The sequence below is a fragment of the Pristiophorus japonicus genome, chromosome 2 (genome assembly GCF_044704955.1).
Source record: "Pristiophorus japonicus isolate sPriJap1 chromosome 2, sPriJap1.hap1, whole genome shotgun sequence".
NCBI classification, from domain to species: Eukaryota; Metazoa; Chordata; class Chondrichthyes; family Pristiophoridae; genus Pristiophorus; species Pristiophorus japonicus.
The window spans coordinates 196,860,586-196,883,611 of record NC_091978.1 but is presented as its reverse complement, the minus strand read 5'-3'; the positions used below and the strand labels follow the sequence as shown (position 1 = coordinate 196,883,611).

At 41.0% G+C, this 23,026-nt stretch overlaps 1 protein-coding gene across 2 annotated transcripts in view; it reads left to right on the top strand.

Annotated features, from left to right (window-relative positions):
* The window catches only part of rbpjb (recombination signal binding protein for immunoglobulin kappa J region b), a 148,420-nt gene extending 129,202 nt beyond the window's left edge, over positions 1–19,218 (top strand). For both annotated transcript variants that reach the window (XM_070870700.1, XM_070870702.1), the window contains 3 exons: positions 2,530–2,685; positions 11,278–11,381; positions 16,429–19,218. In XM_070870700.1, coding sequence (XP_070726801.1) covers positions 2,530–2,685; positions 11,278–11,381; positions 16,429–16,741 — 573 coding nt within the window. In that variant the 3' untranslated portion in view covers positions 16,742–19,218. The remainder of the gene's footprint in view (positions 1–2,529; positions 2,686–11,277; positions 11,382–16,428) is intronic.
* Positions 19,219–23,026: the final 3,808 nt, after the last annotated feature.

The window sequence follows — 23,026 nt, the reverse complement described above, 5'->3', positions numbered from 1 at the left end:
CCACCTGTCCTAATATCTCTGTGGCTCGGTGTCAAATTTTGTTTGATAACACTCCGTTTTTACTACATTAAAGGCGCTGTATAAATGCAAGTTGTTTTAGTGAGTTTGGAATGACTGTTGGGGAACAATTTAACTGGGGGTGAGAGGGAGAGAAATCGCAATGCAGTCTGATCTTGCCCTTACAAAACATCTGCATTTAATCACTCTCCAGTGAAAAAAATAGTTACTAGAAATTGACCAGCGTCAAGAACCTTAGCTGATATTTTGTCTTTTTTCCTCCCCCAAATGTTTGCAGATATGACTGAAATGCTGCCCCCACTACCCCACCTTAGCTGTGATTAACAGTCAGTAAAGACTAATGATCAAACTTGGAACCCATCATCATCATCATAGGTAGTCCCTCGGAATCGAGGAAGACTTGCTTCCACTCTTAAAATGAGTTCTTAGGTAGCTGAACAGTCCAATACGCGAACCACAGTCCCTGTCACAGATGGGACAGATAGTCGTTGAGGGTAAGGGAGGGTGGGACTGGTTTGCCACACGCTCTTTCCGCTGCTTGCGCTTGATTTCTGCATGCTCTCGGTGATGAGATTCAAGGTGCTCAGCGCTCTCCCGGATGCATGTCCTCCACTTAGGTTGGTCTTTGGCCAGGAACTCCCAGGTGTCGGTGGGGATGTTGCACTTTCTCAGGGAGGCTTTGAGGGTGTCCTTGTAACGTTTCCTCTGCCCACCTTTGCCGTGAAGGAGTTCCGAATAGAGCGCTTGCTTTGGGAGTCTCAAGTCTGTGTACCCCTGTATGAATTTATTGTGATGTACTGAGCCATCAGAGCTTTGATTGTGCACAAGTTTTAGGTATCAGTCAAATTTCAGTGGTAGATATTCTTTATGGGCTAGAAGGCTTGTGTTGGGTATAGTATTTGATATAAAATTGGCTATTGTATTTGATATAAAAAATGTAACTGAAAAACCACCTTTACATTGAAGGTTTATTTGCACTAGGTGTTATACTGTTTTCAGGATGGCAGTTTTGTTGTATTCACTCAGAACTAGCGTTAAGAATGTAACTTGACAAATTGCAGTGTTTTCAATTTGAGATGTGTACTTGTGGCTTTTCAAAATACTGTACTACCAGTATTCTAAAATTAGTTAGAAATCTAAAATATTACAAAATTCATGAATTCTACTTCTCCCACTTAAAAAATCTATTGAACTCAGTTCAGCTGAATATTTCTTCAATCAGTGTAAATTACTAACAAAAGAAAAGACACTTATTTATGTACTATTTTTCACATCTGTATTATGTCCCAGCACTTAACAACCAATGTAACCAGTTAATTTGTTGTTTGGTGGTGGTTGAGAGATTAATGTTAGCCAGTACACCATAAGAACTCGCTGTTCTTATTCGAAAAAGTTCCATGGAATCTTTCATTTCCGTCGAAACAGGCAGACAACATAGATTTAACATTTTGTCCCAAAGACGACACCTCTAACAATGCAGATCTCCCTCAGTACTGCACTGAAGTGCTGGCCTAGATCATGGGTTCAAGTTCCTGCAGTGGTTCTTGAACCCACAACCTCCGAATTCAGAAGTTAAAGTGATATCGCTAAACCAAATTGTTGTAAATCCTTGAGCTAACTATATGCTTTATTTTTAATTCTGGATGCTAATAGATCCCACGTGAGAATCCATGCTCAAAATGCAGCTTTTTCAAAGAAAAAAACTTTGACCATTAGTTGAACACAATGCAACAAACATGACCTGCATTCAGCCCATATTGTTTGTGGAACAGTACATTGGGAACAGGAGTAACATAGTCAACACAGTTTGAATTTAGGTTCTCAAGATGTTAAACCTGTAGTTTAGTAAGAATATGTTGCACATATAGTAATTTTGTTTGGTTATTCATTTAAACCTGAACCGTATTAAGAGATTGCAGAAAAAATTAATTTTTTAAAGATTTTGTAATAAATTTTATGCTCTGTTGCTGTCGATGTAAATTCAATGATTTTTAATTTTCAAATAATGGAAATGTACTTATAGTGGAACCTCTATTATCTGCCATAATTGAGGCGACCTCGCCTGTCGGGTAATGGAAATTAGAAGATATTCGAGAATCCCAAAACTCTGGTCTTGCACATGTAACAAATAGTACTTGCATTTATATAGAGCCTTCTGTAGAAACGTATTGAAGCTCTTGCGTAGCAATGACACTAGATACAGGATTGAAAACATACATTATGACCTAAATCTAATTGAATCTTCAGCTATGAAGTTAATTTAAATCAAACAGATGGCGATCGGTAGTAGTAGGTTGTCTCGACAATATCCTTTGTCCAGTGAAAATATTGGCAGATAATTGGTACTTGAATAATAGAAGTTCCACTGTACTTTGAAAACTGAAATGGTCTTTCACTGTTTGAAATGTTATGCCTCCATAAAGTAAATCAGTACAACTTGCATCTAGTTTGTGTCATGGTCACAGTTGTGTTTTTTAATTTCATTTTGACCCACCCTCCCTCCCTTAACAGGCCACTCCATGTCCAAAAGAACCAAACAAAGAAATGATAAACGATGGAGCCTCTTGGACAATCATAAGCACAGATAAGGCTGAGTACACATTCTACGAGGGGATGGGGCCCGTACATGCACCAGTGACACCTGTACCTGTTGTAGAAAGTCTTCAGGTAACAGGACTTAGACATTTATAGGTTTTGTTTGTTTCCATTCAGTTACAGTGGCTAATTCTCTTTACATTAAGGCCAATAATGTATCTCTGCAAGTTGATTTTTGAAAATGCTGTAGTTTTAAGATGTGCACAAGAAGAACCAGACGACATTGGAAGAAAATTATTTTCTTTGTGCTTATAAAGTTGTAGTAACAAAGTAGGTGCTATTTAATTTCTCTGGGAAAGGTTTATTTTTTTGTTCTGCTAGATGTCTGATGAACACACATTATCATCACTATACTTAAAAGTCTCAAAACCAAATTATTGGAAAAAAACAGTTTTCATTTGCACACAATATCCAAGAACAAGTCGTCCCATTTCCTTAAACTTAGAAAACTTGAATCAATGCTGGTAATAGACCAGGCTCAGGAAACTCCAAGAGTACAGATTTGGATACTGCTAGAGTTTAACTAAAACTTGTGCTTACAGCTCAGAACATTGGTAAACTTTCTGTTGCTTTTCCAGCATTGTATTTATTGGAGAAATTGCTTGCAGAGCAAAGTGGCAAGAAGCCCAGTTCTGTGACTGGTACACCTTTCAGGAAGGTTGGTCAATTGTCCGCATACTCCAGACATGTTTAGCTCATATACCAGATTACAGGTTCAGCCACAGATAGTTGACTTTGTTTCAATTTCCTATGACAGGCATGTCATTCTAAAGCCAATTTGACCTCAAAAAAGCCCTATTTGCAGCAACAATTTAGTTATACAACACCTTTAATGTCATCACAAGGTGCTTCACAGAGGTGTAATCAGATTTTTAAAAAAGGATGTCAAGCCTAAGAAAGATATTTGGAGGAGTTCAGTTTTAAGAAGAGCTTTAAAGGGTAGAGTTGTGTGGAGCGGTTCAGGGAGGGAATTAGAATGTGACGCTTGGGCAACTGAAAGACAGCCACCGGTGGTGGGGTGAGGGGAAAGGGACCTAAACAAGAGGTCAGAGTTTGGGGATGGGGTTGTAAGGCTGGCGAAGAGTGCAGATATGGAGATGGATGAGGCAATAAAGGTATGGAAACACGAAGATGAGAATTTAAAATTGGAGATACAAGTACAACATCCGAAATCGCAGGATAGCACAGATGAATACGTGGCTTGAGCAGTGGTGCAGCAGGGAGGGATTCAAATTCGTGGGGCATTGGAAGAGGTTCTGGGGGAGGTGGGACCAGTACAAACTGGACGGTCTGCACTTGGGCAGGACCGGAACCAATGTCCTAGGGGGAGTGTTTGCTAGTGCTGTTGGTGAGGAGTTAAACTAATATGGCAGGGGGATGGGAACCAATACAGGGAGACAGGGAAACGAAAAGGAGACAAAAACAAAAGACAGAAAAGAGATGAGTAAAAGTGGAGGGCAGAAAAACCAAAGGCAAGAAACAAAAAGGGCCACTGAATATAAAAGGGCTGCAGGAGGGGTCAAAACTAAAAATCATGGTTTAAAAACTAGGATGAAAACACTCAACCTAAATGCATGCAGCATTCGAAATAAAGTAAATGAGTTGACGGCACAAATCATTACAAATGGGTATGGATTTGGTGGCCATTACAGAAACATGTTGCAAGGTGGCCAAGACTGGGAATTAAACATACAGGGGTATCTGACGATTCAGAAAGATAGGCAAGAAGGGAAAGGAGGTGAGGTAGCTCTGTTAATAAAAGATATCAGGGCAGTTGTGAGGGATGATATTGGCTCCAATGAACAAAATGTTGAATCATTGTGGGTGGAGATTAGAGATAGTAAGGGGAAAAAGTCACTGGTCAGCGTAGTTTATAGGCCCCCAAATAATAACTTCACGGTGGGGCGGGCAATAATCAAGGGAATAATGGAGGCATGTGAAAAAGGAACGGCAGTAGTCATGCGGGATTTTAACCTACATATCGATTGGTCAAATCAAATCGCACGGGGTAGCCTGGAGGAGGAATTCATAGAATGCATACGAGATTGTTTCTTAGAACAGTATGTAACAGAACCTACAAGGGAGCAAGCCATCTTAGATCTGGTCCTGTGTAATGAGACAGGAAAAATAAAGGATCTCCTCGTAAAAGATCCTCTCGGAATGAGTGATCACAATATGGTTGAATTTGTAATACAGATTGAGGATGAGGAAGTTGTGTCAGAAACGAGCATACTATGCTTAAACAAAGGGGATTACAGTGGGATGAGGGCAGAGTTGGCTAAAGTAGACCGGAAACAAGGACTAAACGGTGGCACAATTGAGGAACATTGGAGGACTTTTAAGGAGCTCTTTCATAGTGCGCAACAAAAATATATTCCAGTGAAAAAGAAGGGCGGCAAGAGAAGGGATAACCAGCCGTCGATAACCAAGGAAATAAAGGAAAGTATCAAATCAAAGACCAATGCGTATAATGTGGCCAAGGTTAGTGGGAAACTAGAGGATTGGGAAAATTTTAAGCAACAGCAAAGAATGACTAAAAAAGCAATAAAGAAAGGGAAGATAGATTATGAAGGTAAACTGGAGCAAAACATAAAAACAGATAGTAAGAGCTTTTACAGATATATAAAACGGAAAAGAGTGACTAAAGTAAATGTTGGTCCCTTAGAAGATGAAAAGGGGGATTTAATAATGGGAAATGTGGAAATGGCTGAGACGTTAAACAATTATTTTGCTTCTGTCTTCACAGTGGAAGACACAAAAACCATGCCAAAATTTGCTGCCACAGGAATGTGGGAAGGGAGGACCTTGAGACAATCACTATCACTAGGGGGGTAGTGCTGGACAGGCTAATGGGACTGAAGGTAGACAAGTCCCCTGGTCCTGATGAAATGCATCCCAGGGTATTAAAAGAGATGGCGGAAGTTATAGCAGATGCATTCGTTATAATCTACCAAAATTCTCTGGACTCCGGGGAGGTACCAGCGGATTGGAAAGCAGCTAATGTAACGCCTCTATTTAAAAAAAAAAGGGGGCAGGCAAAAGGCAGGTAACTATAGGCCGGTTAGTTTAACATCTGTAGTGGGGAAAATGCTTGAAACTATCATTAAGGAAGAAATAGCGGGACATCTAGATAGGAATAGTGCAATCAAGCAGACGCAGCATGGATTCATGAAAGGGAAATCATGTTTAACTAACTTACTAGAATTCTTTGAGGATATAACGAGCATGGTGGATAGGTGTACCGATGGATGTGGTGTATTTAGATTTCCAAAAGGCATTCGATAAGGTGCCACACAAAAGATTACTGCAGAAGATAAAGGTACGCGGAGTCAGAGGAAATGTATTAGCATGGATAGAGAATTGGCTGGCGAACAGAAAGCAGTGAGTCGGGATAAATGGGTCCTTTTCCAGTTGGAAATCGGTGGTTAGTGGTGTGCCACAGGGATCAGTGCTGGGACCACAACTGTTTACAATATACATAGATGACCTAGAAGAGGGGACAAAGTGTAGTGCAACAAAATTTGCAGATGACACGAAGATTAATGGGAAAGCGGGTTGTGTAGAGGACTCAGAGGCTGCAAGGAGATTTGGATAGGTTAAGCGAATGGGCTAAGGTTTGGCAGATGGAATACAATGTCGGAAAGTGTGAGGTCATCCACCTTGGGGGGAAAAAAAACAGTAAAAGGGAATATTATTTGAATGAGGAGAAATTACAACATGCTGTGGTGCAGAGGGACCTGGGGGTCCTTGTGCATGAAACTCTTTTTGAATCCCAAAAAGTTAGTTTGCAGGTGCAGCAGGTAATTAGGAAGGCAAATGGAATGTTGGCCTTCATTGCGAGAGGGATGGAGTACAAAAGCAGGGAGGTCTTGCTGCAACTGTATAGGGTATTGATGAGGCCACACCTGGAGTACTGCGTGCAGTTTTGGTCACCTTACTTAAGGAAGGATATACTAGCTTTGGAGAGGGTACAGAGACAATTTACTAGGCTGATTCCAGAAATGAGGGGGTTACCTTATGATGATAGATTGAGTAGACTGGGTCTTTACTCGTTGGAGTTCAGAAGGATGAGGGGTGATCTTATAGAAACATTTAAAATCATGAAAGGGATAGACAAGATAGAGGCAGAGAGGTTGTTTCCACTGGTCGGGGAGACTAGAACTAGGGGGCACAGCCTCAAAATACAGAGGAGCCAATTTAAAACCGAGTTGAGAAAGAATTTCTTCTCCGAGAGGGTTGTGAATCTGTGGAATTCTCTGCCCAACGAAGCAGTTGAGGCTAGCTCATTGAATGTTTTCAAGTCAAAGATAGAATGATTTTTAACCAATAGGGGAATTAAGGGTTACGGGGAGAGGGGCGGGTAAGTGGAGCCGAGTCCACGACCAGATCAGCCATGATCTTATTGAATGGCGGAGCAGGCTCGAGGGGCTAGATGGCCTACTCCTATTCCTAATTCTTATGTTCTTATAATCCTTGGGACCGTGCCGGTTTTTGTTTTTTTCTGAATTTCAGACAATTAAATCAATAATTTGAAATCTGGAATCCTCGACCGAATCCATGCCGGGTTTTAAGCAGCGAGGTCCGAAATCCGGCAAAACCAAAAATCTGGCATGGATTCAGTCGAGGATTCTGGATTTCAGACTATTGCTTTTCTTGTCTGCAATCCGTAATCCTCGACTGAATTCCTGCCAGATTTCAGACCTCACCGATTCACTCTGTTCCTTGCGGCCCCCTGGCGCTGCGCTTTTTACCGGTAAGTAGCCTCCTTATTCCTCTTACCAAATTGAACCACCCCACTGTTGACTGCCTCAAAAATGTCCGGTTTTCGGACAATAATTCCGGACGACGCCATCAGCTGTGCGCAAAATGCCCAGTTTTCGGACAATTACGGTTTTTGGATTTCCGGATTCGGGACGTTGTACCTGTATTGGGATACTGGGAGTCAGTATAGATAATTGAGGACAAAAGTGATGGGTGAATGGGACTTGTGATAGGATACGAGCAGCACAGTTTTGGATGAATTGGAGTTAAGAACGTTGAGAGTGGTAGCCTGGCTAGGGAGACATTTTGGAGTAGTCAAATCTGGTGGTGACGAGATTGAGCATTTCGAAAGCAAATGGGCTGGGGCAGAGTAGAGATGGGCGATGTTACAAAAGTGGACGTCAGCGATCATTGTGATAGAGAGGATATGACATTGGAAGCTCAGCTGAGGTAGAATAGATCACTGAGGCTGTGAACAGTCTGGCTGCAATTCAGGGGATAAAATCAATAACACGGGTACTGAGTTTCTGACTTGGACCAAAAACTATTGTATCGATTTAATTAAATTTGATCCATTGCTTAATTGGAGGATATTGTGGCTCATCAAAGACTGGATGTTGGACAATCAGTGTGATAGCACAGAGGCAGTGGAAGGATCGAGAGAGATCATGGAGAGGTAGAGTTGGGTGTCATCAGTGTACCTGTGAACACTCACTCTGTGTTTTCAGATGTTGCCAAGGAGAAGTATGTAGATGAGGAAGATGAAGGACCAAGAATATATTTTTGGGGTCTCCAGAGGCAAGGGTGTGGAGAGTGGCAAGAGAAGCCATTGCTGTCGATGCTCTGGCTACAGTTGGATAGTTGAGAGAAGCCAAGTGAAAGCAGTCCCACTGACCTGGGCAACGGAGGAGAGGCATTGGAGGAGGTTGGTGAGAAGTGTTGAAGCAGGACTGTGTCAATGGCTGCAGAGAGGATGAAGAGGGACAATGTACCATGGTCACCATCACAGAACATGTCATTTGTGACTTTGGTCAGTGCTGCGGCAAGGCAGAAACCTGACTTGATAAATTCAAATGGGGTTTCAGGAAAGATGGACAAGGATTTTCAATGCAACATGTTCAAGGACTCTAGAGCAAAGGAGGGTTGGAGACAGGGTGGTAGTTTGCAAGGACAGAGGGGTTGAGGAGGAGAGTGGTGATGGCAGATTTGAAAAGGAGAGGGGTGTTACCTCAGGAGATGGAATCTTTGAAAGTCAACTAGCATGGGCCCAGGAAAGGAGGTTGGGTGATCAGCAGTTTAGTGGGAATGGGGACCAGGGAACAGGTCTCATGGGCAAAATCAGATTGGAGCGGCCACAAGGGGAGATGAATGAGAAACTAGAGAGAGTGCTGTTTAGAGTTTGGAAATGGGCGACACTGAAGTGAGGTTTGACTTGAGGATAAGCGGAAATGGGGTGGGGAGGACGGGGAAGAGAAACAGATGGTCTCAATCTTGATAAAATAAATGAGTTCCTTGCACTTGTTGGAGCTGATCATGGACCAGCCAACTCTTCCTTACCCCCCCACCCGAAGGATAGCCACGAGACGACTGACAAGTGCAGAATTTTAGCCCTTGCGACATGGATAGCATAGTGAGCGGCGTAACCTATCGTAAGGTGTGAGAGTGGCAATACTGCTTACTGTAGCACAGGTACATGCTTGGTATCTACTATTGGAGATGCATAGCTCCAGTAGCAGCTGCTTTGCTCTGCAATTAGGTAGTTGCAGAACTCTGGAGAAATAAGCACAAGTGTGCATACCCTGCCTGGTGGAATGGTCGCTTGCTGGGCACCTTGATGATCTCGATATCAAAACAACATAAAAGGTTACTCATCACTAGCAGGGTAATCCAAATCCTCATGTATGGAGCTTCGGTAAAGAGACATGCCTGCCAAGAAGAGGCAGATGCCCATCCAGGATACACAGTGGTGGGTTAGTGTAGACTAGAGCCCACCTGTAGCTCCATGCAACTGTTTCCTGGGATGTGTGCTGTGTGTAAGTTTTTTGTTAAAAAGGTCCTGTCCTATTAGATTGAGTTTATTTTTTCTGTTTTAAAAGATCTGTGTCCTATTTGTCCATCTGTTGGTGATTTTATGTCTGAATATAACACACACAAAATAATATGGAAAACTTGATGCTACTGATTTCCTTTTCTGTGAAATAAGCCATCAGTTTTTCATCGTCATTTCTAATTTCAAACTTATTCAAATTAGACTTGTAGGCATGTTTGGAACATGTATAAGGATTGTAAGAAGTATGTCATGGGGCACTTCCTTTTTGCAGATTCTTGATTTCTTTTAAAAAGGTGTAGTGAAATCTTCACTAGTCTTAAGACTGGATTTCTTTCAAAATACAGACATGGTGATCTGTGAATACGGAGTAATTTACCATGAAGAAATTCCTTTTTCAGTTTTATTGTTACAAATTCAAATAAACAGATCCATCATGGTTTTTCAGTAGAGGCTTATTTTAAAAATCTTAGCTGGAACCAGGAGAAATATTTGTTAGAATAATTTGTGATCATAATGTATAGAATAAAAGGTAAGTGGAAGTGTATTACAAAGCTAGAACAGTGAGGGGTTTTCATGTCAGAAATGTGAACAAAGCATTGTTGACTTTTATGCTTCCAAATGTATCAGTATGGTTAATTGGAGTTACGGGGAGTGGGAGGGTAAGTGGAGCTGAGTCCACGGCCAGATCAGCCATGATCTTGTTGAATGGCGGAGCAGGCTCGAGGGGCTAGATGGCCTTCTCCTGTTCCTAATTATTATGTTCTTATGTTCTTGAGTTCTTGAAGTGTAGTCCTTTTTCTCTCGGCTTCCATAAAAGTATAAATGTAAATTATATTTATCAACCAAACTGTGTATTAAATTCTATCAAGAGGAAATGTGAAATGGATTTGTCTTTTGTCTAGGTTAAAGAAGCTAATATTTTTTGTATATTCTCACTATTTGTACTGGCACTAACCTGTTCAGTTCTCTGACCCATTTTTCTGCTGTGCTGCCCTTGTGCCAAACCTGTTCCCATCTCTGTACTGTTGCCTGCTTATGCCTTTAGCTGCAGGCACAATTTATCTGTCAACACTGCTCCAAATTTTGTGTATGCTTCATAGAGGAGTCCTTATTTATATATTAATAGTCCTGAAGGAAATCGCTATCTTTTAAATATTTTGTTTTTGGACAATATAAATATTTTGAGTTTTCAGAAATGTTTTTTAAAGCTATGTTCACAGCAAGATTTCAAATTAAAAATTCCAGCAACTGTTAAAATGCTGCATCTCTGTTGTTTGCAATTTGATAGAATTTTCAGAGTGCTACTACCTAATTTTCTAAGGATGTGTCAGGTTAACAGTGTTCATGTTTTCTACCAACACAATAAGCCTAGGAATTGTGGAGACAAACAATCAAATTGTTTATTTATATCCATTTAATCCTCAGAAAAAAGTTCTGAATTCTTGCCACATAATTCAGGGTGCAGCTTGATAGAAAACATTTATAAATCTTGCAAAATTTGTCTCATTAGCAATCTTAGTTGAGGAATCTTGCTGAATTTGGTAGTCATGAAGAAACTTGCTGCAAAAAGCATCTGCAAAGTTGAGGTCAAATAATTTTTTTTTAGTGCATTCTGCGATAGCTAATTCTAATTTAAAGGATTGCAGTTCAATAATGCATAACTATACTTGTCTGTATTAATGGGTGTACTTTTTAAATAAGCCTTCTGAATACCATTTGGTGCAACTGCACTCTCAGATTGCTCTGGGCACCAAACAGGTAGGTTTAAGCCAATGTGTTTAGTTCTTGTCTAGAATGCAATAATCTATCCAACAAGAGATGGCTATATACATCTGAGCTTTTTATTTTTATAGCTGAATGGAGGAGGGGACGTTGCAATGCTTGAGCTCACAGGACAGAATTTTACTCCCAATCTGCGAGTTTGGTTTGGTGATGTGGAAGCTGAGACCATGTACAGGTAAAGAAGTTTAGTTGTAAAGGGAAAACTTATTTAGAATTCCATAATATGTGAGATTAATTTGGTTGAAGTAAATGAACAAAGTTTATCTATTTTTTTCCTGCCAACTCGCCACAGGTGAGAGCAACTGAACCAGACATAGAGAACGATTGTTAGCAGGTTCTCTGACTGACTATATCTGGCCTGCTGTCCGCGCGCACGTGCACACTTTTTCTAGCTTTAAGGTGCTACTGTTTTCCATTTGTATTTGGCTTGTTGACACCTACATGTCCAGTGTTGCTTCCAACTTCTTCTTCGTTTTTCTGCTGTGCTGTCCTTGTGCCTAGCCTGTTTCCATCTCTGTACTGTTGCCTGCTTCTACCTTTGGTTGTAGGCACAACTTGTCTGTCAACACTGCTTCAGGCCTGCCAAAGTTTGTGTGTATGTTTAATAGAGAAGTTCTTATTTATATATTCTTAGTAGTCTTGGAGGAAATAATGGTCAGTAAAATGCTTTCTGGATCAGGGAACCTGGATTTATTTTAGGCATTTTGTCAGGAGCAGGGTACCGCTGGAGTTGGTTTTCCCTACCCCCTCTCTGCCGATCACGCCTCCCCAGAGGTCTGTGTCCTTACCGACTCTGGCGTTGAAGTCACCGAGGAGGATCAGTTTGTCGTCTGTAGGGACGCGGGACAGGGATTGTTCGAAGTTGGAGTGGAATACCTTTTTGGCCTCGTCTGTTGTGTCGAGTGTTGGGGCGTACGCACTGATCACTGTGGCGCACTGGTTCGGGGATAGGGTGAGCCGGAGAGTCATGAGATGTTCGCTAATCCTGCAGGGGAAGTCTGAGGCGGTCAACCAGCTTGTTCTTGATGGCGAAACCAACTCCATGGAGGCGGCGTTCTTCTTCTGGTTTGCCTTTCTAGAAGAAGGTGTAACCTCCACCTTGTTCTTTGAGCTGACCTTCCCCTGCCCGCCGGGTCTCGCTTAGAACATCGAAACGTCTAAGTTCCCAGGCAACGATGGTGGTGCGGTGTTCTGGCCTGACACTGTTGGAGTTGTTCATGAGGATCCTGACGTTCCAGGTCCCGAACTTTATTTTGAAGGGTGGAAGATGCCTGTGCGTGAGTTCTTTTAAAGTGGGGTGGCTGTTGCACACCGGCTACCACACGGGCTTCGCGGAGCAAGGTCTTAGTCCAGTGGCAAGGGGCTCCAAGACGACTGGAGACCAGGCACTGCTATGTGAGCCTAGTTGCTTACGGCAAGATGCGAGCCGTAAGCTTGGAGCTGAGCAGCGCCCTTCGGTGAGGTAGTGAGAAAACTGAGGCCTGGCTGAGGGCAGGCACTGCGGTGGTCAGAGGCCCACTGTGCAAGGAGGAGAGGTCAGAGAGGCCACTGCCATTGTGCACACCACATGCTCGACAGAGATTCTGCCGTTGAGTGGGGCCAGCGGCCGGTGGGGAGGCTAGGACATCGGCGGTGGGAGGAAGGCCTGAGCGTCGCCAGTGGAAGGAAGGGGTGAAGGTTCGTGCGTGAGGGCGAGGAGTGAAGGTTAGGCCCAAACCTGTGGTTGGAGTTGGTCAGAGGCTTAACGCTGTTGAAATCGCTGGGGATCGGTTGGAGCAGCTGAGTCAGCCAGTGGGGAGCGAGAAGAGAGAGTCCAGTTGGAGGGACTTGGCAGCCGGGAGGTCGATCTGGAAGGTAAGTCGTGATTGGGAGATGGGCAGTGGGCCCTTGCAGCATGGTTTTTAGGGGTAGGAAAATACTTTGGGGATTGAAGTGCACCCACTGTTAGGGCAGTGTGGGGTGGGGGGGGCGGGGCAGGAGGAGGAGAGATTGAAGGAGAGAGAGGTGAAGGATAGCAGCAGATGGCCAGAGGAAGGTTTGTTCGGGGAGAGCTCCCGAGAGAGCTGCTATCTCATCCCATCTTGAAATGCCGAGAACACGACCTTGTCATCACCAACACATGGACGGCGAGGTCCAACACCGCCTCCAGTGCGCCAGCGCAGCCTTCAGACGCCTGAGGCAGAGTGTGTTTGAAGATCAGGCCCTGAAATCTAGCACCAAGCTTATGGTCTAAAGGGCTGTAGTGATATCCGCCCTCCTGTATGGCTCAGAGACACCGCAAATTGCTGGAGAAATACCACCAACGATGTCTCTGCAAGGTCCTGCAAATCCCCTGGGAGGATAGACGCACCAAAGTCAGTGTTCTTGATTAGGCCAACATCCCCAGCATCAAAGCACTGACTACACTCGACCAGCTCCGTTGGGCAGACCACGTTGTCCGCATGCCCGACGCAAGACTCCCAAAGCAAGCACTTTACTCGGAACTCCTATACGGCAGGCGATCCCCAGGTGGGCAGAGGAATCATTTCAAGGACACCCTCAAAGCCTTCTTGATATAATGCAACAGGCCCATCGACACCTGGGAATCCCTGGCCAAAGACCGCCCGAAGTGGAGGAAGAGCATCGAGGAGGGAGTCTCGTCGCCAAGAGTATTCAGAAAGCAAGCCCAGCAGTGGAAGGAGCGTGCAACAAACCAGACTCCCGACCCACCCTTTCCTTCAACGGCTGTCTGTCTTATCTGTGACAGAGACTGTAATTCCTGTATTGGACTGTACAGTCACCTGTGAACTCACTTTTAAAGTGAAAGCAAGTCTTTGATTTCAAGGGACTGCTGGGTATGGTTAATAGAGGAGTCCTTATTTATATATTCTTAGTCTTGGAGAAAATAATGGTCAGTAAAAAGCTTTCGCGAGCAGGGAACCTGGATTTATTTTCCTCCATGACCCAGAAGGCAATGGTCAATTCTAGTTCTTTTATCACCACCCACTGAGTTCTGCTGACTAAGTATGGAGCTTAGTGCCACTTGGTGCGTCTATCCCGAGAACCATCAGGGAGCCACATTGGCACTGAAATTTATGGTAACCATCATTTGCAAAACCGTTGAAGCTTATTTTGGGCAAATTCTAGTCAAAAGCTATGTAACCAACTTCCAGTAAAATTGAATGGGACTAAGTGCATAGCTCCTCTGTGCAGTAATATCGTATGATTTTAAATTGTGACTGAATATAGGTTCTTGCATTTATATAGCAGCTTATTGCATTCTTGGGATGTTCCAAAGCACTTTGCAACTAATGGGTCATTCTGAAGTGCAGTCTGGCAAACGCAATGGCCAATTGCATACAAGCTCCATGCACAGGAAATTACCAAATCACAATGCAGCATTCTGTCAGTACCTCACTGAAGTGTCACCCTAGACTGCTCAATTAAATTCATAGTGGCCCATAAATCCGTAACTTTTTGACTCTGAGGCTAGAAAACTATGCCACCACTGTACTAGAATGAAAACTGAAAGTAGGAATCATTTGCAGACCAAGATATTGTCAGGATCTGGTTTAAGTCGTGTTACCAATATGCAGCTTCAACTTTACCTGAACATTTCATCTGAACTCTCATTGCTACTTATTCATTTGTCTGTTTTGCAAAAGTTTTTATATGCACTTCCTTGTATAAAGGTATCAATTCCTATTAAAATCACACTTGTGTCAGTGCACTGGTTTCTTCCTCTATTGACTGGTTCTTACAAAGAATTTACAGCACAGAAACAGGCCATTTGGCCCAACTATGATGTCATTCCATGCAAGCAACCTCCCACACTTTATTTCATCTCACCTGATCAACAGATCCTTCTATTCCTTTCTTAATGTACTTATTTATCTAGCTTCCTGTGCTGTTCGTCTCAACCATTCCATGTGTTAGCAAGTTCTGCATTCTCACCACTCTTGAATGAAGACCTTGGGTGAAATCACTTCATACTCTGTCAGAGGTCACTTTATTTCTTTGCATAAAATGATCACACATCTGTGTATTTTATTTGTCACATCAGGCAAACTGAAATGTTTACAACTCTGAGAAGCTGAATCATAGAAGAAAAGAGAATCATTAGACCAGGTTGAACTCTAGACTGCACTAAATTATCTCACCTTTGCCTGGGCTGGAGTACTGACATGACAATTGTCCCCAGCACCTCTGTGCTAGGGAGGGGGGAATTAGCAAGCTTCCCACTCCCAACTCTGGAAATGAGAAGCTTGTTTTCTGCAGTATGTAATTTTTTCTTCATGTGTATATTTAATATCTTTAGATGACTTTCAGGCTGTGTTAGCTGGCCTACAGCTGAGAAAGCAAACCAATCCAGACGTTGCACCAGTGCCACTCTGGCAAGCAAGTGGTGGCGTGCCCATCCCACATTGTATAGTGACAATAGTATTTTACTGATGCAGTAAAATCTTTATAATGTTATTACTTGGTAGCAAATTTTACTTGCTTCAAGATGAAATGCTAAACAATTGGAATGAAATCAAAATATCAATCTATGCTATAAACTTTTCAAGACATTTGTTTGCTAGTTACAATAACCTAGTTTTTGTTTGGTGTTTAAAATATTCTCAACTTAGTGGTACAGTGCAGTTTCATTATTAATGTAATTATATATTACAGCATTAAGAATTTAAATGTTATGTTTTATTTTTAATAAATAACTTATAACCAGAATGGCTAATCAATTTTCCAATTTGCATTGAGATCTGGTAATGTCGTACTTGATCCATGGGTGAGGTAAATATTTTAATGGAGTAATTCCTGGCAACGACTCGATGCTGTGCCGTGGCTTTCTGCGCAGCGCATGCGCAGGACACTTCATGCGCAGAACGCTTCCGGTCGTTGCCAGGAGCCGCGTCCATATTTTAATTGTGTACTCTACGAATACATTTAAATTGTGGCTACATCTGAAGATTCTAATATTTTCATAAAACCATTTTGATAATTCTCACAGTTTAAGAGCTGGGCCACATAGTTGAGGGGAGGTACTCCTTATGTTCATATGGCACTTTCAGGTATTTCCTACAATATGAGATTGATTTCAAAGGTAGTACTTTATTTTTATCCCCTCAGTGCATAACTCTCCTAATTGATGCACTTGGTGTTTCTATGTGAACAACCACACTGTAAATAAAATGAAAATATTTTATCTAGTATTTTCTAATCTGTTTCAATTTTTTTTTTAAAAGGTGTGCAGAGAGCATGCTCTGTGTTGTTCCAGATATTTCTGCATTCCGAGAGGGTTGGCGATGGGTGCGTCAGCCTGTCCAGGTCCCTGTCACTCTGGTTCGGCATGATGGGATTATCTACTCTACTAGCCTTACTTTCACATACACACCAGAGCCTGGACCAAGACCACACTGCAGCGCTGCTGGAGCCATTCTTAGAGCTAATTCCAGCTTGATGGCTTCAAATGACTCGAACACAAACAGTGAGGGAAGTTACACAACTGTCAGCACAAACTCAACTATTGTCACATCAGCAGCAACTGTTGTCTCCTAACTACTAAAGTGGTTTAAAGACAGTCACCAACTTTTGGGAAAGGAGAAGATGCAAAACTGTTGAAGTGCTGCAAAAAAAACAAAAAAAAAACCTACTAGTATCAACAGTTCTTGTGGTATTCTGGAAATCACCTACTTGTTCAGATAATGGACATGTCATTCAAGCATAGATAATCTGCAGGAGGTGTTACCACAGTAAGAAATACACCTGAATATGTATAAAACTTTATAAAGAGCTAAAATGAAAATCTATTTTTCAGCTGTTTAAAGTGTGGGCAAGATATAAAGAATTTGGGTGGGATGGTGGTAAAGCAGACTAGAGAATGCATAAAAAAATAACATAGTTTCTATGGACCAAGAAACTTGTATAAGCTTTAGTGAAGGTACAGTTTCACCATACCTTTTTTTGTATTATACATATAGTACACTTTTGTTACCAAATAGTTTATATTTTCTTCCTCTGAGCAATGGGCTCTGAAGTATCCAGGTTCCAGGCCTGACCTTGCTGTATATTCTCATCACCTACTATACCAGTAAAGACCTATATTTTGGTCACTGGCTGGAACTGTCCTAATTTTTATTTTTTTTAAGCTTGAGTCGTGTGACTTTATTACCAATTGAAGAAGGTGTTTGAGAGGAGAACCTCATTTTTATGATTACCTGTCAATCTGTACTTAAAGGATGTCTCAATATGACACCTTCTTGATGTGGGACAAAAATCACAGTTAATCAATATCATGATTTTAGCATGATAATTTAAGAAACAAAGAAGCACTAAAGTCATACCGTCTAAATGTGATCTGTTACACAAAGGCAATCTAAAACACAGATGTAGTTGGTTGCTTTATTCTATAAAAGGCTACTCAAATGACCAAAATGTAGATGGAAATAAAATTCAGGGTTCTCATTCTTCGATTAGAGCTTTGATTCCCAAGATACTTTTGAAAAAATTAATGAATTACAAACCTTATATTAAAATTGAGTTATTTCTTTAAATCTACCACCTTAAAGGAGTGTATATTCAACTATGCATAGCGCACAGCAATAACTGTTATAAGTGTAGATATCTGTATGCTTACTGATGTATCAGTTGCCTTGCTGCTGTGCTTTTTTAAAAAAAAAAACAATTGGTTAGAAGCAGGTTGGTAAGGGCATTTTTCGTGTCTCACCACCTTATGATATCCTGAAATTCTGTCCCGTAATACACACAAAAACACAATTCTGAGAGAATTTCATGATGCCACATCAGAAGAGTTCTACATACAATGTCAGGCTTTCTTTAAATAGTTTTAATGCACAGTGACAATTATGGGTAAATGCGATACCAGTTAGTGTACAAACGTCTCCTTTTATAAAATTTAGCATTATGTGACAACTTTGTTGACTACACTTCAATTCACACATTGCTGCTTTTTATGCTGTTCAGCTAGTCCTTCCTCATACTTTTTTTAAGAATACCAAAAGGGTTATTTTTCCTTTTTGAATTCTCAGGATTACCACTGCGATTAGATTATGGCTGTTATCACATTTACTATGATATGTAAATCAAAAATTGTGATATTCTTTCATATCATCTCAATGCATTGTAATATTGGGACATCCCTATGTATTTCAGAAACAAGAATATCAAAAGCTTTAAGTGACTTCTGCCCTGTCTGCAATACATACAACAGTACAGATATGTTAAACATAGCTTTATTTTTTCAATCATTTTAATAAAACAGTATTTAGTAGTATCTGCTAGATTTGCTTTGCCACTTATGAGTAAAAACTGAAGGTTTCTGGATACACTGACATCTGATAAATGAGGTTCTGCTATTAACTAAATTTGGGAGTGTGGCCATAAAGTATTGAGTCAATTTTGTGTGTTTTTCCCCAAAAAGCACTGCTTTTATATGTTTAAGCATATTCCCAGCTTTTTATATTTTTAGTACTTCCACCTGCATGTGCTATTTGAATTTTTTGGGCTATTTGATTGCTACAGTGGTTTATTTTTATTTTTTTATTACACGTGTTAAAAGTGATAAATGGTGTTTGTGTCCTTTTAAAGTTAAGTGGAATTTGTTCTTTGGAAACCGTACCTAACAGATTAATGCCACATCTGTTGCATTCAAGCTACAAAAGTCTTTTTGTAAGCTCGTCAAAAATTGTAGCAATGTGGATTTTGGTCCAGTATTTGCATATTTCTACAGTGCAGGATAGCTTTCTTTTTGCTAAAAAGTTGAAACCTGAATAACACAGAAGAGTCCTAAGGTCGCCCAACAAGAGATTTAGTTTGAGAAGTTGGTGTTCATAGGTGCACTAACAGACATGAATAACTTGGGGTTTTCAACAAAAAATATCTCTTTAACCAGCACAATGTAAGTTTATAAATGGGTATAGTACAATGGCAACATTGGCCATTAGAACAGAAGATGGGAAGAATACTTTGTATTAAGTACTTCCCTGGCCTACCATAATGTGTATGTGTGTATATTGTGTGCGTTGTTGGGGGGGGGGGGGGGGGACAGGAGGTGGCAGTGAATTTTTCATCCTACCTTGAGTAGCTAACTTTAATAAGACTACCTCCTTGACCCGTCAGACCTAAAGATGGCTCTGAGCTCATTCAGTGAGCAAATCCAGTGGCAACTTAGCGAGCTAGTAATAAAGAACTTGTATTTATATAGCGCGTTTCATGCCTTCAAGACTCCCCAAAATGCTTGACAATGCTTGAAGTATGATTGCTATTATATGGGCAAATGTGGCAGCCAATTTACACACAGCAAGATCCCACAAATTGCAAATGAGATCTGTTTTTGATGGAGTTGTTTATTGGTCCAGAAATCAGACTTCCCTGCACCTCTTCAAATAGTACCATGGAATTGTCTAATGAAAAATTTGAGCAAACAGACAGAGCCTCGCCTTCAATGATGCAACATTCCCTTGGTATTGTGCTTAATTGTCAGCCTAGATTATGTGTTCATATCTGTAGTGAAGCTGGAACCCAGACCTTCTGATTTGGACAAGAATGCTCTCCACTGCGTCACACTGACACGTAATCATTTCTGTAGTGGACATAAGACTCAGGCGTGTGTAATTACATTAAAAATGAAAACAATTATTTCCTCCAAGTGTTAAAGCACTTTACATGGAAAATATTTCCTTCTGCACTTGCTTTCTGCTTTAATTAAATGTTACAGAAATAAGGGAAGCACTTTCAAAGTGATTAAGTTTTTTTTTTAATTAGTGGACTTGATTTTAATGCTCGTCTCATTGAGCTTGCTAAGCTGACATCGCTTGTGAGCTCAGTTAGTGAGCGGTTTCAAAATCAGTTGGCATTCAAGACCAAAAAGCGGCTGATTGCCAGCGGAGCCACTCACTGACCTGTCCCACAGCTGTCAGCTAAATGACCACAGCAGGTTTCAGTGCTGAAATGCTGGATCTGAAGGCAGCTTGCTGTTGGCATCAAAGGAGTTTCTTTAGCGTAGAAGACTCAAAAAAAAGTCAACAACAGCCTTCTTATTTTCATGTATACTTTTGCCACTTGATGTACAGATTATGACTGGCAGCAGCTGGCTGTGTAAATTTTGAAGCATTAAAGCCCTGTAATAAAAATAATAAAGGGAATAAAATTTGTTAAGCTATTTGACATGTTGATCTATTTCAGTGGTCAAACCACTGGGGCTGGAATGAAACTGAGGGCTGAACATCCAATGTGCTTTGTTCAAAAGAACATATTGGGTGAGAAAAGACCAGACAGCCCATTAGGTTTGTCCCTTGAGTTTTTTTTTTAAACTCATCCAGCCTTAACATTTACCTGCATCTTGAACTGTCCAATGTCTTTGATTTTTCTGCCTTTTCTCTTTGATCATTCCAATAGTTTTATCACGCACGGATTTTTTTTTGCCCCAAGATCTGTTTTGAATTTACTTTGCAGTAAACTTGTTACAATAATATACTGGGTTCACCTTTATTTTTACCATTTAACATTTTATGTACCTCAATTACCTTAAACTTCTCTAATCTTTCATTATGGCTCATCCACTTTACATCTTGCAGTCGTTCTTGTTGCTGTTCTAAACATCCATTCCAATGTATCTGTATTTATGTTAAAAGGTTGTGACCAGAATTGTATGTGTTATTGCAGAGAGTCTTTCCTGTGCCTTATAAAACCTCTGTAGACTCTGTAATCTCTGTAGACTTGTACTCCATTGTTCATGCTATGTATCCCAATATCCTTTGCTTTTTAAATCGCTACTCCACATTTTCTCAACATTGAAGGTGATGAGACTTCTGTCCACTCCCAGGTCTCTTTCCAAGAATTCCTGTGCTAATTCTGTTTTTCCTTGTATACCTATGCCACTCGTATCTCTCTTTTCCTAATATGCAATACATTGCATTTGTTGTTTTTAAATTTAATTTGCCATTTACCTCCACAAATGCATAACTGATGTAAAATATTTCAGTGAAATTTCCCATGCATCCTTCATCCATACTGCATTACCATACATTGTTTGCTGTTATTACCGTTTTAAAACTGACCACAACTTCAGGGTTTAGCACGTGCGCATCGTAACATGGAAATGCGGTTATTCACTGCTCTGATACTGGCTGCTCTGTGAAATCAGTGAAACCAATGAAAACTTGGGCTTTTCTGTGGTAATACCGCTATTAAATACCCCATTAAAAGTTAGATCTTGTTGGATTAAGTGTAACTGGGGTTTTAACAGTGTTATTGACTGCTAAACAAATGTTATGGCCCTGAAAAACTAATTTAAATTTTGTGGTGTCAAATTTATTCATTCTAATAAAAAAATTAAAATTTTTAAGAAACTATAAAACAAAAATTTTTGGTTTACGTTTTCTCCATGTGAGAGCCCCAATCTTTGTTCTGCTCTCTAACTTTTTTTTAAAGTGAGAATAAAAGGAGCTCCTTCACTTCTTGGTTCTCTGTCTGAGAATTCTGCATTGCGATTGGCTGCTTAGACAGCTCGTTGACGTCACAGCAGCTCGAGCTTTGGAGTGCCCACTAAACTACACTGATCTCAATTGAACGTTGGAAAAGCCGAACTTCTCGCCACAGATTGCGAGATCTTTGTGCGCAGCTTACTTCGGGGCCAGTGGCGAACGCCTTTGCTTCGCCACTGACCACAAATTACGGGCCATTAAAAATGACATTTGTTTCTGTGGGACAACATTTTTCTGAAACGATAATTTTCTTTGTTGGGGTTGCCAAGAAGGATATTTGAAGTCTGGATACAGGAATCATTTAAGAAACAGTTAAATGATATGGGAAGATGATGAAAGATAAAATGTGTTGGAGGTCCTTCGTATGAACTTGTGAATAATGTAGCAGTTGTAACACTTAGTTTGAAATTATTGATGATAAAGCAGTTTTCAACTGGAGTGGATTGAATATTGATCTGCATGTGCAAGCAATTTGTTTTAGACAAGTAATTGCAAAGAGACTGTACAACTGAACAATATAGGCTTTAGATCCCAGGTTCAATTGCTGGTTTATGCTATCTCAGCAGGGAGATATACCTGGCCTCAGTGCCACCTGGCATGGGACAGGAAAATCGGCCAGTGTTCCTGTTCACCATCTTGTGACTACTAGTGGAAATTGGATGTCAGGACCAGTGTTTTCCCCTAATTATTTTGGGTGCGCGGTCCCTTTAACTGACTGCGTGGTTCATTCAAAATGTCCCATTGAGAAGCCGGCAAGAGGTCTGCGTGGGACCTCCAGACCGCTGCACGGCGTGCATCTTAACTGGAACACAGGTCAAGACAACTTTGAGCTCTTCTGTAATGCCCGAGTACTACAGCAATACTCATCGAGGGTCACATGAAAAATGGCCATTTGGGTGAGGTATTGGAGCGTGTTCAAAGCCTGTGGAACTGTGCACCAGCTTGTTACTGCTTTCAGAAGAGAGGGGTTCAAAATTGGTACTGAAAAATGGCTGAGGAAACTATTGTATGACTAAAATAGTTGTCTTTCTAGATACAAGTTAGGATTTTGTTATCCTGGTGTGGTTATATTTGTACTACTGTTTCAATACTACAGGTGATTCTAGGTTTTATAGGCTTGGTAATTTTTCAAATAAAATTGCTTTAATTTTTACTATTTCTACTGAAATTTTGATTCCGAAATGGTAAAAGTTACTGTAAACTTAAACTGCTTTAAACTGCACCTGTCCTGTGTACAGGAACTGGAACTTTGGTGAACTGCATTAATAACCTTGTAAGTGTCCATGTAAGAAAATTTTTACTATTTGTGTTTGGGTGCGGAAAGTACAGCACCATAATC